The following is a 17,061-nucleotide window of genomic DNA, read 5'->3' as shown; positions in this document are numbered from 1 at the left end:
TTGCTCGTTGGGATGCTGTTGAATGTCTTAAAATGGCTCATCGCTACAGTTGTCGATTGCACCAAATGTCTTGTGTTTCTTTCTTTGGAGAGAGCTTAAAAACAGGCTCAGCTCAGGGACTGCAATCCCTTCAGGGAAACCTTCCAGGAGCTACATGCCACTGGTTTGAAAGCCTTAGGGTTCCCCACCCCGTCCTTTAAAGCCTTTTACATCTTGGTCCCAAACATTTCCATCTCTTTGCAGAAATACTGGGATGAACTGCTCTGCAGTGGTGCCATTATGTTGTGGTTCTGAAGCATGGTGACCAAGCCATTCTGAACCCACTTCCAGGCATGGCAAGTTGGAAGATCAGCCTTGTAGAATTGTAGAGTTGGAAGGGACCACAAGAATCAGCCCACGACCCTGAAATTGAGACTCGTGTTCTACTGACTTGAGCTATCTGGTCTGTTAAACTGATGTAGTTAGTAGTTACAGATCTCTTATCTCCATGTAAATGTTTGATTCTAAATTATCCCCACCAGTGAATGACTTGGCTGACTTGCTTCTACCATGCAAGCAAAGGCACAGTCCCAGTTGGGCACCAGAATGTGCACGGCTGTTCGGATCAGTGACTCTGTACCCGAGTGTCTCTGATGCACGTAGCTTATTTTATCCCAGATAAAACACAGAGACCCCTGTCTGTAGTGATCTGTGAAATTTCCACCCATCCACTCGATTCATCACTGTCGGCGCTGAAATCCAAAGACGGAATTATTATACCGAAAATCAAGCAAGCCGTTCCCAGTTGGCAGCACCAGGTAGCAGACAATGCCTTCTGATTGGAGTGATTTATTTAGGAATGTGGGCACAGCAGCTGCTAGGCTTGGCTAACAAGCCTCCCCTGACTCAAACAGATGCAAGACATCTCTTCCTTTCCTTGAGTAAATGTCAGCGGGGCGGATGCTGAGATGCGTTCCCCGTTTTATTACTCGCTTATTACTCTCGAAGCCTGTGGGAATGTTGCCCAGGTAAAAGCAAGCAGGAATAGTAGCGTGAGGAAAGTTTGAAGTTGGTAGACTTGCTCTCTGGGTCCTGTGTCAGTTTTGTACCAAAAATTATTTGCAGATGGGAGGCAGTCAACAGAACAATCCCTTTAAGAAAGGAAGATGTTGACTTAAGTTTCAGAGGCCCTGAGCCAGAGGTGCTTGCTTTGGTGTTGCATATTCGTGTAATGGAGGTGTCAGGGAACTGTCATCGGCTCAGAGGCGAGAAATAGAAGGGCAGTTGTGTTACAGGGAGCCTCCGAAAATCAGTTCCTCTTCTGGGGAGGAGGAAAGCCCCACCTCCAGTGGGAAAGAGGTGCAAGGACCAGAGGATGCTGGGGGGAGCCTTAACACCGCTCCTGGGCAAGCCGGACAAGAGGGAAACACGCCCTTGCCATCGTCCATCTTGCACGGTAGTCTGAGTTTGGGTCCACTTTCACAAATCACATTTCCATTCCTCAGTGTCCTCCCCTCCTCCCAGCCTGGCAGACAAGAGGCATTAATCAGAGTTTAAGGGCACATTCCAGCCAGGCACAAACAACATCCAAAGTGGGGTTTATTTATTATTTATTTATTGAAGGGATTTCTATATCAATTGTTTGCATTTGTAAGCAGTGCGAATAAAAGCAATCTGCAGAAAATGGGGACAATTGGGGGGGTGGGAAGTGTCATAAAACCAAACGCTACCTTATTAACGCTTGCCGGAACAGGAGAGTCTTAGTCTGTGCCTGGAGTTCCGCAAAAAGGGTGCCTGTCTAGTCTCTGTTGTGGGAGGGAGTTCCACAGGCTTTGCAATGACTGCACAGGACATTGAGGGGCGTGGCCTGCACAGAGGAGGTGTGGTTACTTGAGAAGTCCACCTTATCACTTATATACAGCCACTAGGTCACTGTGGCACGCAGGAGAGTTTCTCCTGCAAATTCCAAAGAACTGAGCCCATGCCACAGTAATATGGAGCAGGGCTTTCAGCGTGGCTCTGTTCTGTGGAATAGCATTCCTGTCGAGGTAAGACAAGCACCCACTATCTGCACTTTCTGGAAACAATTGAAAATACCCCCCCCCCACCAACAAGCTTTTCCATCTGGAAAGAATGGGTCATTATCAAGGTTGTTTTACATTGTTTTTCAAACGCAGCCTGTTGTTGTTTTCTGTTTTGTTTTTCACTCTTTTTATGGGCATCGCCTTGATCTAACATACCAGCTGGTTAAACGTTGTAAGGCAATTTTAATGCCGATAACTTCAAAACTATTTTAGATAGGTGTATATTGTATTTGTTGTGTGGGTTGATCTGCCTGCGGTGAAGCCTAAGTTCCTCTCTGACCAAACAGTGGACAGTTAAATGTGGGAATATGGAAAGGAGTTGCTTTTAGATTGTTTTGTTTTCCCAAGAAGATGATCAGAATCCCCCTTCGGATCTTGAAATATGGGTCCCCCCCAACAAAATTTAAAATTCGGCTTTGTAATTCGGAATTTATGTGATGTGATTTAATTTGATTTGATTGGCCGGTTAATAAAAAATATTTTTTTAAAAAAAAAAGATTGTTTTGTTTTCCTTCCACGGTGTTGGTCTTTTGGGGGTGGGCGTTTGCAGCGTTGATATAAATGTTCAATTAGGCATTCTGATCGATGCGCTCCTTCTCTCCCCTTTCAACCGACAGACATGATCAAAGATTTTGTGTCGGCCAGGGATTTCGGCGCTCTCACTTACTTGGCCCTCGTCAATGCAATCTACTTTAAGGGAAATTGGAAGTCTCAGTTCAGGCCAGAAAACACAAGAACCTTCTCCTTCACTAAAGATGATGAAAGTGAAGTGCAAATTCCAATGATGTATCAGCAGGGAGAATTTTATTACGGTAAGCAATATCGTACATGTTTTCTTTCTAGCAGAAAAGATTAATTTTCTAGGTATACACTATCACCCTTCTTCAGCACTTAATGCCAATTCACACCTCTTAATAACATCTCCTGCACAATTGCCAACCAGACGAAAATGAAATCACATTGTTTTCACCGGGGCCTCAGAAATGGAAGTTTCCAAAGGAGCCTTCTATGATTATTGTGCCAACTGCAATGTTTTCATTGGTGTATCAGTATGGAAAATGTGAATACTGGGGGACGTGGGTGGCGCTGTGGTCTAAACTACTGAGGCTCTTGGGCTTGCCGGTCTGAAGGTTGGCGGTTCGAATCCCTGCGACGGGGTGAGCTCCCGTTACTCTGCCCCAGCTCCTGCCAATCTAGCAGTTCGAAAGCACACCACTGCAAGTAGAAAAATAGGTACCGCTGTGGCAGGAAGGTAAATGGCGTTTCCGTGCGCTCTGGTTTCCGTTATGGTGTCTCATTGCACCAGAAGCTGTTTAGTCCTGCTAGCGACATGACCCAGAAAACTGTCTGTAGACAAACACCAGCTCCCTCGGCCTGAAAGCGAGATGAATGCCACAACCCCATAGTCGCCTTTGACTGGACTTAACCGTCCAGAGGTCCTTTACCTTTTACCTTTATCTTTCAGGGTTGTTTTAAGGATTGCATCGAGACAGGGTCATCTTTCTGCAGGGCCTGCAAGACGGAGCTGTTCCGCCAGGCCTTTGGTCGGGGTTCAGTCTGATTCCCCCTCCCCTTTCATAAGAACTTGCATGAAAGCAGCCCCCCAGTTTTTCTCACAGGCTCATATCAGTTCAGCATTTAAGGTCCCCAACCCTAATCTGCAAGTTGCCATCTGATTGGATTTTATTCTGATCCTGATCTGATTTTTGGATGTATTTTAATTGATTGCCTGATTTTATGTTAATGTGTTATACATTTGATGTTAGCCGCTCTGAGTCCGGTTTTGGCCAGGGAGTAAAGGTAAAGGTAAAGGGACCCCTGACCATTAGGTCCAGTCGTGACCGACTCTGGGGTTCCAGCGCTCATCTCGCTTTATTGGCCGAGGGAGCTGGCGTACAGTTTCCGGGTCACATGGCCAGCATGACTAAGCGGCTTCTGGCGAACCAGAGCAGCACACAGAAATGCCGTTTACCTTCCCGCCGGAGCGGTACCTATTTATCTACTTGCACTTTGATGTGCTTTCGAACTGCTAGGTTGGCAAGAGCAGGGACCGAGCAACAGGAGCTCACCCCGTCGCGGGGATTCGAACCGCCAAACTTCTGATCGGCAAGTCCTAGGCTCTGTGGTTTAACCCACAGTGCCACCCACGTCCCACGCCACCCACGTCCCACATTGGCCAGGGAGGGCGGGGTATAAATACAATTTATTTATTTATTTATTTATTATTCTGCCGCCCAAGGCGAAACAGAAATATGATGCCATGACACCCCACACCAGCAAATCCTCCCTGATCTGTAGCAATAGTGAAGGCGGTTTCCAGTGAGATTTATCAAGATTTCAGCAGTTTCCAGCAAGATCTCAGGAGATTTCAGTCTTGCCCAAGGCAGCTGCTTCATCCTGCATCATGGGCAAACTGACCCTGTATCTAGACCAGAAATTTCCAGGCTGTGACCTGAGCTTTGTTCACAGTTCTACGGCATGTCTGTGGATTTGTGGTTGAAGGTGGAAGATGGCACACCCAATTCATATTGATTTTTAATTGCTTCTTTTATTTCTATCATTGTATTTTATTATATGCATTGCAATCTGGATTTTATGGCATTCAAACAGTAATACAAAAAAATATATTTTGTATTTTGTTTTCACATCTTTTCCCTGTTAAGTTCTCCATCATATCTGAGTATTCACATGACATAAAAGCCATTTTTCAAACTATAGTGGAATTTAGCGCAAGCTTAGTGCTCATATTTGTGTTATTTGCTTCCAGAAAAAAGAAAATCTGTATGCAAATAAGATGAAAATGAGTGCTAAACCTGGGCTATATTCCACTGTAGTTCCGGAAGTTGATTTTATGTACAGTGGTACCTCAGGTTAAGTACATAATTCGTTCTGGAGATCTGTTCTTAACCTGAAACTGTTCTTAACCTGAAGCGCCACTTTAGCTAATGGGGCCTCCTACTGCTGCCGTGCCGCCAGAGCACAATTTCTGTTCTCCTCCTGAAGCAAAGTTCTTAACCCGAGGTAATATTTCTGGGTTAGCGGAGTCTGTAACCTGAAGCATCTGTAACCTGAAGCGTATGTAACCCGAGGTACCACTGTATTCTGAAAGCTCAAATATAATGTGGAAATCAACAGTTAGGGAGATTTCATGAAAATGGAATAAACTGCCATGTGAACGCAGCCTTTGTATTTTTTGCCCACAAAAAAGGGGGAAGTACCCCCCCCCAAAAAAAAAAGAAACAAACAACGAAGAGGATAAACCCACCAATCCTACACCAGGAACATTGTGTGTGTATACCCATCTAAAGGTGAAATAATTGATATTGAAAATGTGAAAAGACAATCAAATGTTTTTAGCGGCTGGTCATAATTTGCCTCAAGGCCTGTTCTCAGCTGGAGACCATCCTATGGATTTCAGTACTGTACAGGTAAATGAAATTATCTCTGAAAACCCAACCGGGCTGTTTTTCTTTTTTCTTTTAGGGGAGTTCAGTGACGGCTCCAATGAAGCCGGAGGCATCTATCAAGTTCTAGAAATCCCCTACGAAGGAGATGAGTACAGCATGATGATTGTTCTTTCCAGGCAAGAAGTTCCCCTAGCCACACTGGAACCTCTGGTCAAAGCCCAGCTGATTGAGGAATGGGCAAGCTCCGTAAAGAAGCAGAAGGTGGAAGTCTATCTACCCAGGTGAGAATGCTTTCCCAGCTTCTGGCAGGATGGAGGGGAGAGGAGAGCCAGTTCGGCTTAGTGGGTGGCATGTAGAGCTGGGTGATATATGGACACAGCATCCAAAATCCATGTGAAGTCCATATAATGATACCTGTTTCATAATTTTGACCTGGCACTATATCTTGAATCATGACACACGTTGGAAGAGGAGGAGGAGTTTGGATTTGATATCCCGCATTTCACTCCCCTTCAGGAGTCTCAAAGCGGCTAACATTCTCCTTTCCCTTCCTCCCCCACAACAAACACTCTGTGAGGTAAGTGGGGCTGAGAGACTTCAGAGAAGTGTGACTAGCCCAAGGTCACCCACGTTGCTAAGTTGTGTGTGAACATATCAGACGACACAGCGATTCTTCAAACAGCTCTTGTTTATTCACAGGCCAGAACAGAACTGAACTGAAGAGTTCAGTCAGCCTGCTTATATAGAGCTTCAGTACAACGTAACTGTAACCATTTTCTAAAACTATCCAGTCACTGAATGTCACTTTCGATCCCTTATTTGCATAACTATCTACAGTATCCCCCTGCTGGCCCAGGGTGAGAACTTCAGTACATAACACACGTGTTATGCAAAAATCACAAAACCGTGAAGCCAGCCAATGCTTCTCTCGATTCCTGCACCCCTCTCTGCCAGCTGAGATCTCCCCTGCCTCCTGCAGTGGGCAGCGCATCACAAGAGCAGGCGCCGGCAAAAATCACGATGCAGGAAAAACCACAAAGCCAGCCAATGCCTCTACATGGCTCCGTCCTTATTTCAGTCATTGTGATACAGTGGTGCCCCGCAAGACGAATGCCTCGCAAGACGGAAAACTCACTAGACGGAAGAGTTTTCCGTTTTGGAGGTGCTTCGCAAAACGAATTTCCTATGGGCTTGCTTCGCAAGATGACAATGTCTTGCGAGTTCCTGCTGGTTTTTTCCCTCCCCCCCCCCCTTTTTCTAAGCCGCTAAGCCGCTTATCAGCTGATCTGATCAGCAGATAAGCCGCTAAAAGCGCTAATCCGCTAATCCGTCAATGGGCTTGCTTCGCAAGATGAAAAAACCGCTAGACGAAGAGAATCACAGAACGGATTCTTTTCATCTTGCGAGGCACCACTGTATATCGGTATATCTCAATGTTCAGCTAGCGATATATCACGAAAACCAGATATCGCCCAAACCTAGTAGCATGTTGGATATTGGCCAGGCTAGGGACTGTGAAAGCCATTGGATTCAAACAAACAGCTCGGCCCTGCGGCTCATTTGAAAAGTTTCTCTCCATTTTTCTTTTGTTTTACCTCAGTGCCCCTCATGTAAAATGGAAACACCATGATTGCCATTTGGAGAGCGCATAATAATATAGCTGTGAGGAGAGGACTATTGCACTCAGGTCCTGCTTTGGGACTAATAATCATAATAATAATTTATTTATATGCCGCCCATCTGTCTGGGTTTCCCCAGCCACTCTGGGTGGCTCCCAACAGAATATTAAAAACACAATAAAACATCGAACATTTAAAACTTCCCGTGGGCATCTGTTTGGCCACAGTGAGTACAGGATGCTAGACTAGATGGGCCAATGGCCATAGCTTGTCAACTTTTCCCTTTTTTTAAAGGAAATTCCATTATTCCGAATAGGATTCCTCACAAGAAAAGGGAAAAGTTGACAGCTATGCAATGGCTTCATCCAGCAGGCATTTCTTATGCCATTATGGATAATAGTTTGGTAGGGTGGTTTGAGACAGGAGCCACTGTCAGTTTCAGTAGACCGTCGCAATCTATTTTTGCGGGTGTGCAAAGGCTGACTGAACTTTGGGAGAGGTCTTCTGTTGGGAACCGTAAGGCTCCATGTTAAAAGAGTCCCTAGGGTTTGCACAAAGTCATGGTGGGAGTTCTCTCTGATCTTCCCGCTGAGTTTCTCATCCAACTACACACAGCCCTTCATGTCCCATTGCGTGTCATGCTTGAGACTCCCCTGACACATCAAAGCAGCTTTTTGATGCACAGGCACGAGGGAATGTACCGGAAGGCAGGTGAAAATGCCTTGTTGCAGAAGTGGACCCACTCATGGTTCTGTGGATACAAGGCAGAACCTGAAAACAGTGCTCAACAAGGGTTTCATCACCTGCTCTTTTCTTCTGCTCACCAAGCTGAACGCTCCTGTCTCTTCTCTTCCATCTCTGGTCACATCCAGACCTTAGAACTCATTTCAGCATATGTTTTGATGCAAAGCTGTGATAAGTTACCTGCAGTACTAGAAAACTTGTGGGTTTTTTGCAGGAGCTTTAGGGGTGTGTGTTCTGCTCCTCTTTGTGCAGTGTGGTGAAAGAACAGCTCTCTCCCATTTCCATCAGACCTGACAAGCTGGTCCCTCCCCAAGTACCAATGCATGCCCACATGTGGGTTTAATGTTCAGGAATGGAGTATGTAGGCTAAATCCAATGAGCATAAACCCAGATCTCACAGTCAGTCCCCACCCCCAATAAAATCTGGGTCTCTCGACATTGGGTCCACACATGTTTGTGGATCTATATGTGGATATCTGGTGGGGCCAAGCATGTTGGGTAAGGCAGTCCTGTCTTCCCACCATGCATTGCATCAGAGAGTGATCCAAATAAGCCCGTTGTTCAATCTCAACCAGCCTCCAGTTGCCGTATATGATGTTTGCCATTCCATTGTGGAAATCAGAACGCTGAATGAATGATTATTGAAGGGAGGATAAAGGGAAGCATCACATTTCTGCAGGTATAAGAAATGATGCAGCTATGGGAGGAAATGATTGACATATGTTTGCAACAGGAGCAGGAAACCTGATTTTAAGAAATTGCATTAAATCTAAATAATTTGGTTGGATTTGTAATAATTTGGGAAATGAATAAAAATAATAATTGGAGAACGTAAGAAGTTCCCTTATACCAGCGGTTCTCAACTTGTGGGTCTTCAGATGTTGTTGGACTACAACTCCCATCATCCCTGAGCTCTGGTCTTGCTAGCTAGGGGTGAGTTGTAGTTCAACAACATCTGGGGACCCACAGGTTGAGGAAGGCTGCCTTATACAGAGTAAAAAGAAGAAGAGTGTGCATTTGCAAAGTGGTGTCCTTACTCCAGGTGGCTTCCTTGAGGGGAAGATATTCAAACAATGAGCAATTATCAGGGAAACAAATGCACAAACCCCAAATACCGTGGTACAGAGTAAAATTATTCCAAAGGAGAATGTTGCAGACTTGGTTACTGTTATTAGCTGGTCCTTGCCCCGCATTGCATTCCCCGGCTAAATTATGCTTGGAAATCATTTTTGCAAATTAGTTTCATGGTCTGTTTCCCTGCTACACAAAAGTGGATTAAAAAATGTTGATCTCTTTGGCTCCGAAACAATGATTTGGGAACAGAACGGAGTATAATTTAACAATCCTGTGCTGTTTCCCCACCCCCGTTTTGCTATTAAGACAAGCAAACTGCAGTTTCAGTTGGACGTAGATAGTGCAGACAGAAAATTGGAAATGTTGTGATTAACTCAGCTTTGCTTAGTCGTTCAAGCCCTATTACAAATGCAAAAGTTAAAAAAAAAAAAGTTCACTTTGTAAGTGGTTGGACTCTTTCGGGGCGTTGGGAATTTAATTTTATTCCACTGCTATTTCTTAGCGTGCAAGGCCCGCGGGCCCACACATTCCTTTCCCTTCCATCTTGGTCTCTCGCCTTCTTTGAGGGGGTGGAGGGAAAGGGAGAAATAGCATAAAATATTTATGGAGTATTTATTTGGTGCATTGATAACATCCACCAGATCTGCTTGCCATCCTCAGAGAAATTCAACCTCGCAAGTATATAATTAATTTCTGCAATTTAATAAGGGAATTACAGCATCGGGGTGCTGCACTTAAAGTTTGCGCTAGCTAGCTAGCTAGCTACCTTTTCCATTCCTATTATGAAAATACGCCGGAGAGGAATGGCATCTAATTTTATCCATTCTCCGCTATGCTTCACTCATTAATATTTACAAAGAGGCTTAAGAATGTTTGGGCAAATTCTGAAAGTATCTGCTCTGTTTATAAAATCCAGTCCCCAAGGTTCTGTGACATTCTAGCGTTACTCTGTACTGTGACCAAGAGACAGATCCTTCATTGGGTCTAGGCAGATATGAGCATGCTTTAAGATCAAGGACTAGTCGCTAGAATCTCTGAAGGCTGGAAGTTGTCCATCCAGTTTTCTCCAGATGACAGCCCAGGATGCATCTCTTAATTTTGCCCATGGTATTCACAATTATTTCTGTAGCACCATCAATTTGATTCAATTTAATGCTTGTATGCAGCAGTTCCAGCAATTAATTGGAGCCCTCAAAGCAGCGAACAGCAGTAGCAAAGGTGGACTTTAACTAAGTTTTACTCAGAATGGCTGAGATCTAATCTTTCAAAGATCATGCTGTCAGCTTTATCAGCCTCTTCAGGGACTTTGCAACATGCAAGCCCCCATTCAGTACGTGCAACTCTGTAGTAATGGCTGTCAAGTTGCTAGTCAATATGTAAAAGCGAAATCTCAATTTTTATCCGGCTGGTATGTTTATGATTATGGTATGTTGCAGACCCACTGAAACCCATGAACCCAGGCTTGTCACGCTTATTGGCTTCGGTTAGTCTACTCTGAGTTAGGCCTGGCATGGGACACAACCCTCTATCTTGCTGTATGTAAAAAATGCCCAATAAATCTTTTTTAAAAAATTTATGCTTGCTAGTGAGAGCTGTCTCAGATCACCTTACCACAACTATGATAAAAAGTCGATTTTTAAAAAATGAAATTGTCAAGGGACTGCCATTGTAACAGGGGAGGGAGGAGGAGAATATAGAGAGCCTCCGAGGCTTCGTAGGAGCAGCTCCTCCTCCAGCAGTGGGGAAAGCCACGCCTCCAGTGGAGAAGAGAGGGAAGGGGGCAGCCAAGCGAAGGGAGGGCTCGAAGATGCTGCTGAGAGCCCAAGCACCTCACCTAGCCCGGCTGGCCAGGAGGCACACCTGCCGTTTCCCTCGCCCAGCTTGCACAGAGGGGTGAAACGTAAGGAGGGGAGGCGGAGATTTGGGGTGTCTTATGTTGGGGGAGAAAGCGGAAGGGGCCACTCCTGGAATCTGCAAGTGACTAAGACGGACATGAACTTTGTGGCTATGAACTGTAAATAGGTAAAGGTAAAGGGACCCCTGACCATTAGGTCCAGTCGTGGCCGACTCTGGGGTTGCAGCGCTCATCTCGCTTTATTGGCCGAGGAAGCCGGCATACAGCTTCCGGGTCATGTGGCCGGCATGACTAAGGCACTTCTGGCAAACCAGAGCAGCCCACAGAAACGCCGTTTACCTTCCCGCCGGAGCGGTACCTATTTATCTACTTGCACTTTGACGTGCTTTCGAACTGCTAGGTTGGCAAGAAAAGGGACCGAGCAACGGGAGCTCAACCCGTCACAGGGATTCAAACCGCTGACCTTCTGATGGGCAAGCCCTAGGCTCTGTGGTTTAACCCACTGCGCCACCCACGTCCCTATGCACTGCAAATAGTTTGCACCAAATAAAACCTGTAAAAGACAGGCCGGAGTCATGCCTGGTTACTCATGAGCAACCACCACCAGCACCTGATAGAAATGATCAAAACAACACGGATAAATGGAAATTGAAGGGAAGCAGATATTGGCTGAACATTAAGAGACACTTTCCAACAGTAAGAGCTGTTTTGGAGTGAGCAGGCTGCCTTAGGGGCTCGGGGTCTGCGCTCTCTCTTTGCTGGATGCATTTAAACAGATGCTGGACATTGAAGCAGATGCACGGAGCAGGAAGTTGAACTAGGTGACCTCCCAAGTCCCCTCCAATGCTAAATTGCGTCATAGAAATCTGCCTTATGCTGAGTCAGACCACTGGTCCATGTGGCTTATAACAATAATAATTATTATTATTTATACCCCGCCCATCTGGCTTCATTTCCCCAGCCACTCTGGGTGGCTCCCAACAGAATATTAAAAACACGATAAAACATCAAACATTAAAAACTTCCCTAAACAGGGCTGCCTTTAGATGTCTTCTAAAAGTCAGATAGTTGTTTATTTCCTTGAAATCTGATGGGAGGGGGTTTCCCAGGGCAGGTGCCACTACTAAAAAGGCCCTCTGCCAGGTTCCCTGTAACCTTACTTCCTGCAGCTATGATCTTACGGTGCTATGAAATTCCCCACAATACGTAACTTTTTTATTTGCTTTTCAAAAGTGGTCCACATCCCTTAAAACGTAGGCAGAATGCCGCAGAATCTGTGAGCGACTCGCTTCACACACAAATTAAGGGGGCAGACTTTAAATCATGCGCTGGTATCACTGCTGAGAGTTCCAAACCCCTCAGAAATTAAAGGATACGCTGAAAGCTCAGTTTATATAACTGTAATATGTACTTATCTAAGGTGACTGACAAGTTTGTATGGGCACCCTTGTGCATTCCCATCATATATGAAAAAGTCTGACAAGGCATTTGTACCCATGGGCATATCTCTGTCGTTGCTCCAGGTAACTGGCAGAAATCAGCATGTCAGCCAGGAAATCAAAGGTGACAGTAAGACGGATTTCTATTTGGATCAAATTAATTCCAAATTTATTGTCGTCTCCTAGGTAATTGTAACTGGAAGGCTCAAAGGACTTCCTTGCCACTACCAGAAATGATTCTCTGTTTGCTGAACACACAATAGAATCTCAAACTGTCATGGAAACATAAAATGCATAGTTTATGGTCACAGTGGTTTACCATTGTTTCCAGCATTTCTCAGATTCACTTGTGTTGCACAAAGCAACAAAGATAGAAAATAGGTCATATTTTCTTTGTGTGTTTTTATTCTACTATTCCTTCGATCAGCTTAGGGTAGCAAGCATGGCTTTATCCCCATAACAGCAATGTGAGGTAGATTATGTTGAGAGAGGTTATAGAGTTAGATGCCTCAGGATTATTCAGTGAGGTTCATGGCTGAGTAAGGATTTGAACCTGGGTCTCTCCAATCAATGATGAACATGGTAGTTTGGCTTTCGCATAGCTTACGTCTCCTTTCCAGCCTTTTGGAGGTGTTACTCTGTCCGTTTTTGCCTCATTTTTATAAATTCATGCAATGGCTCATAATACTCTCCACCTTCTTAAGGTTGGGCGTTTGTTGAGTAAAAATGCAATTGATTGATTGGAGTGGGGACCTGGGTGTGGGCCATTCAAAAAGACAAATATACAGAATTCCAGTGTGTATCGTTCAGGGTATAACCAGGCTGTTCAGAGTTTGGTCATTTATTTCCCTTTGTAGCAGCACCAAACTACATGAGACATCTGCTACCTGTCTGTAAGCTTTGGCCCACAGGTCAAATAACAGCTCCAGTGTATCCAGTCACAAATCTCCCAACATCTCTACTTGTTATGCTGCTAGACACACAACCCAGCACAGTGCAGTAGAGACAAGGGTACGCTTGGTTCTTGCTGGCCCCCATTGAGTTCTATGGGATGAAGGGTTGTTCTGCCTGAGACATTGGCACCAGAGATGACTGAGGAGTTAAAGTGGTGAGTGAAGAAAGCACTGAACTCTCCCCGCTGCTCCAACTTGAGGAACCTTTGGCTAAACACTGCAGTCCAATATGACTCGGCAAATGCAGCCCAGTTAATGCCACTGCATGTCTTGTTTTTAAAATGCCTTATTTTGGCTTGCTCAGCTCTTTTACAGCCCTGTTACAACTTGCCACAAGAATAGGGCAGGGAGGAATAGGTTATTCACATCAGCCCCATGTTTGGTGCCATGTTTATTTCTATCAGGGGTGGGGCTAGTGCCCACTGGGGAATGGTACAGCCAAAGGCAGGGAGCCCCACAGCAAGTGGAGCCCCAAAAATATGACGGGCATAGCTAACTAATTCTAGTTTTGTCTCCACCCACCTCCTCGCTGCTCAGTACTATGAGAGCCACAATGAGCCTTAGGAGGAGGAAGCTGACCCCCCCCCCCCCTTGGACTGGCTATAAGTAAGAAGGCAAGCAGATGGGGCCAGCTCAGGGCACCCTAAGGTTTGTGGGGCAGTGCCCCATTTGCCCTAATGGATCAGCCTCCATTGAGTCCTTTGTGATTTTGTGGAGTCCAACCAACAACCCACTACCACTTTCTAGACCTGCTGTCTTCTACATCACTTCTCTGTGGACTTCTTTCCAAAAGAGTGCTTGACTGTGCCAATCATTTCAGACCAGCTGGCTTCCTGAGGAACCCTGAAACGCAGTTTTCCCAACCGGGTGCTTTCCAGGTGTTTGGGACGACGGCCCTGAACCTAGAGATGCAGCTCTGGCTGTGCAGTCCAAAACACCTAGAGAGCACCAGGTTTGTGAAGGCTGCTGTCACATGTCCCACTTGTGTGCTACGTGCTCCCCTGTGCATTCCACAGCGGCCGTCTGTGGAACCGAAATCCTTCATAATTAATGCGCCCGTCATTCTAATAAAAGCCTGTTCGTTCCTCTGGTGTTTTCAGCTATGCTGCTTTGTCTGGCAATTATGCCTCTGTGACATTTTTAAGCAGCCTCTGGTTACCATTTCTCGACGTTGCTTTTCAGACAAACTCGTTTGCTGCAGGAATCCAGATGGCCAGGGGCGTTTGTCTCGTTTTGTACCTCTTATGCAGGGACAGACAACTTACATTCCCTACACACACACACACACACACACACACACACACACTTCACAGTCAAAATTTGACAGATGGGTGCGGCTGGCCACCTGTTAATCACCTGATGTCAGAATTACACCAGGCAACACCTGTCTGGCACTTTGGAACACAATCAGCTGATCAGCAGGACTTCAAAGGACAGCGCAGGGCACTTTGCAAGGGGCTTTGCAATTGGTGTGATCACCGGGTCTAATAATGAAGGGCTTCTGACTTGTGGGCAGGCGCTTATGCAGTAGAATGCATGAATGAGCCGGTTTCAAGGCTAATGGGTGCCCCACACATTGAGAAGGCAACCCGCCCTTGTGCTAGAAAATAGTATGGTTGCACCTAATGGCAACAGTACTACTTGGGAGCTCATTCCTGTGTGATATAGTGGCATCATTTCACTATATTCAGTGCTCCGAAGATGCACTGCTGTGCCCATGATGGAATGACACCTTGTGCACAGGTGGACAGTTTCCCTGCTGGGGTGCTTACAGCTTCCTTGATTTAAGGCTGTTTTGTTCTTGAAAGCGCCATTCTGCGATGCACATCTCTCATTGCCTACAGCACATGTTGGTCTGGATTGCATAAGTCTGTCCGTGGCTGGCTGTTTCTGCTTTGGGGCAGAAGGCTGGACTTAGCTGGCCAAGTAGCCTCATCTCTCTCGGTTCAGAGGCTGCTGGTCTCTCCCTTTGTATACCAGATGATACATTTCTCAATTCTTTTATTCTTGTGGTTCAAGGTTAGGCAACCTGCAAGCCTTAATTTCATTCAGATAGGGGTGGGGAGTGTCAGATAGAGAGATAACTCTTTGGATTTAAGCTCTGCCCCCTATGACTCCAGGCAGATTATCATGGGGGGAGTTGTGTGTCCCTCAACAGAAAAAAGGCTTGCCAACCTCTACCTATAACCTTTGATAGACTTCTACATTGGGTTTATATTCCTCATATTTTGGCATACTTTGGTAGGATGTGGCTGTTTGTTTGTTTTATTTTAAAAAATGTTTAAAAAAGAACGAATACTTCGTCTTTCAAATTCAGTCTCTGGTCTGAATTTTTAAAAATTTTAAATTATTTTTAAAAACTGGCTGCGTGTCAGGTGGCTTCATACACAAAACGATCACCCTCACCCATTTTGTTGACACAAACTCCTTTGGGGGAAGTGTTGTTTGACTGCAGAACTGTTAGTTAAACTGACCATATTACGGCAAGCAAACCAATGGCCATCAATAAACTAGTGCTGAATGTCAGCTCAATAAATACGATTTATCACTTTTTTAAAAAAACCACACACACATACACAGTTTTAAAAACTGCTTTTTCCCATGCTGAAGACCAGTGCCATCTTGCTGATCTGCTTCTGCAGGGAGAAGGGAAAGAGGCTAGCGAGTTTTCATTCTTTTTTATGTCCTCTAGGTTCACAATAGAACAGGAAATTGATCTGAAGGATGTTCTGAAGGGCCTTGGAATTACAGAAGTGTTCGGCCGGAGTGCTGATCTCACCGCAATGTCTGGTAAGAGGCTTTTTGTACATGTGTGTTGCGTCCTTGCACATGTTCTTAAATGGGGGCAGATTAAATTGACCTCATAAGGCATCTGTCCTGGTCTTCTGTAACTACCATTGGCCACTAACTGCCTGTTGTGGCAGGGTAAGTCCTTCACAGGAAAGTCCTCTGCAATCTTCTAGCTACAGCAGATAAGGTGCCCAGTGTATCTTACAATGGTCAAACACTGGTACGTCCACACCTAATGAAACCACCTAATATAATCCAGTGGATTGCCCAGTGAATCTTGCTTTCATGATGGGCAGGTATATAAGATATACGATATCTTGATTGTCATTGTACCATACAGAACAATGAAATTGAAAATCTACATAAAACATTCAAAAACCCTTAAAAACTCTGAAACCCCATTTTAAAATGCAATATACTATAGAGACTCCTTATGCTGCGTTTAGAACCAGAATTGCATTTGCGTAGAAACTGTTTCTCAAGCGGCTAGTCCTGGTCTTTATAACCCTGTACCTTCTTCCAGAAGGCAGAAGCTGAAAGAGATCATTTCTGGGGTGCATACTATCATGCACTATCTCTGCAGCTTTCTTATGGCACCTGACAGCATAGATTTGATCTAAGGTGGGAAGAGTGCACCCAATTATTCTCTCTGCAGTCTTTACAACCCTGGACAGCATTGTTTTTCCCCTGGCCGTGCAGCTCCCAAACCACACACACATACCATAAGTTAATACACTCTGCACAGTACAATGGAAAAATGCCATCAACACGTCCTCTTGAGAGATTGTATTTCCAGAGGATTCTCAGGTATATCTGTTAGAATGACCATGGCACAATGACCAGCAAATGCGCTGATAAACAGCACACGCCTATGCACTTTTGCTAGGAAGTAAGTCCCACTGAGTTCAGTGGAGCCTGGTCTAGGTATGTCTAGGATTGCAGTCTTAAACAGGGGAAAGGCAGAACTTGGGGAAACAAAATCAAAACAATTCCACCGCTTGTTTATGTCTAAATTGGAGTGGCTGCTTGTCCACCAAGAAGTGCTCAAGGCAGTTTCCAATCGAAGATTAAGACATCATTAAATGTGTCTGACAAAGGATACTTGTGCTTTGTATGA

General features: G+C 45.1%; 1 protein-coding gene across 1 annotated transcript in view; it reads left to right on the top strand.

Moving 5' to 3' along the window:
* SERPINI1 (serpin family I member 1) overlaps window positions 1-17,061 on the top strand; it is a 101,683-nt gene that overhangs the window by 62,338 nt on the left and 22,284 nt on the right. The window contains exons 4-6 of the mRNA XM_082224485.1: window positions 2,681-2,875; window positions 5,547-5,751; window positions 15,847-15,944. Coding sequence (XP_082080611.1) covers window positions 2,681-2,875; window positions 5,547-5,751; window positions 15,847-15,944 — 498 coding nt within the window. The remainder of the gene's footprint in view (window positions 1-2,680; window positions 2,876-5,546; window positions 5,752-15,846; window positions 15,945-17,061) is intronic.

The sequence above is a fragment of the Podarcis vaucheri genome (genome assembly GCF_965113315.1).
Source record: "Podarcis vaucheri genome assembly, chromosome: 5".
Lineage (NCBI taxonomy): Eukaryota > Metazoa > Chordata > Lepidosauria > Squamata > Lacertidae > Podarcis > Podarcis vaucheri.
This window is presented reverse-complemented; position numbering and strand designations above follow the sequence as displayed.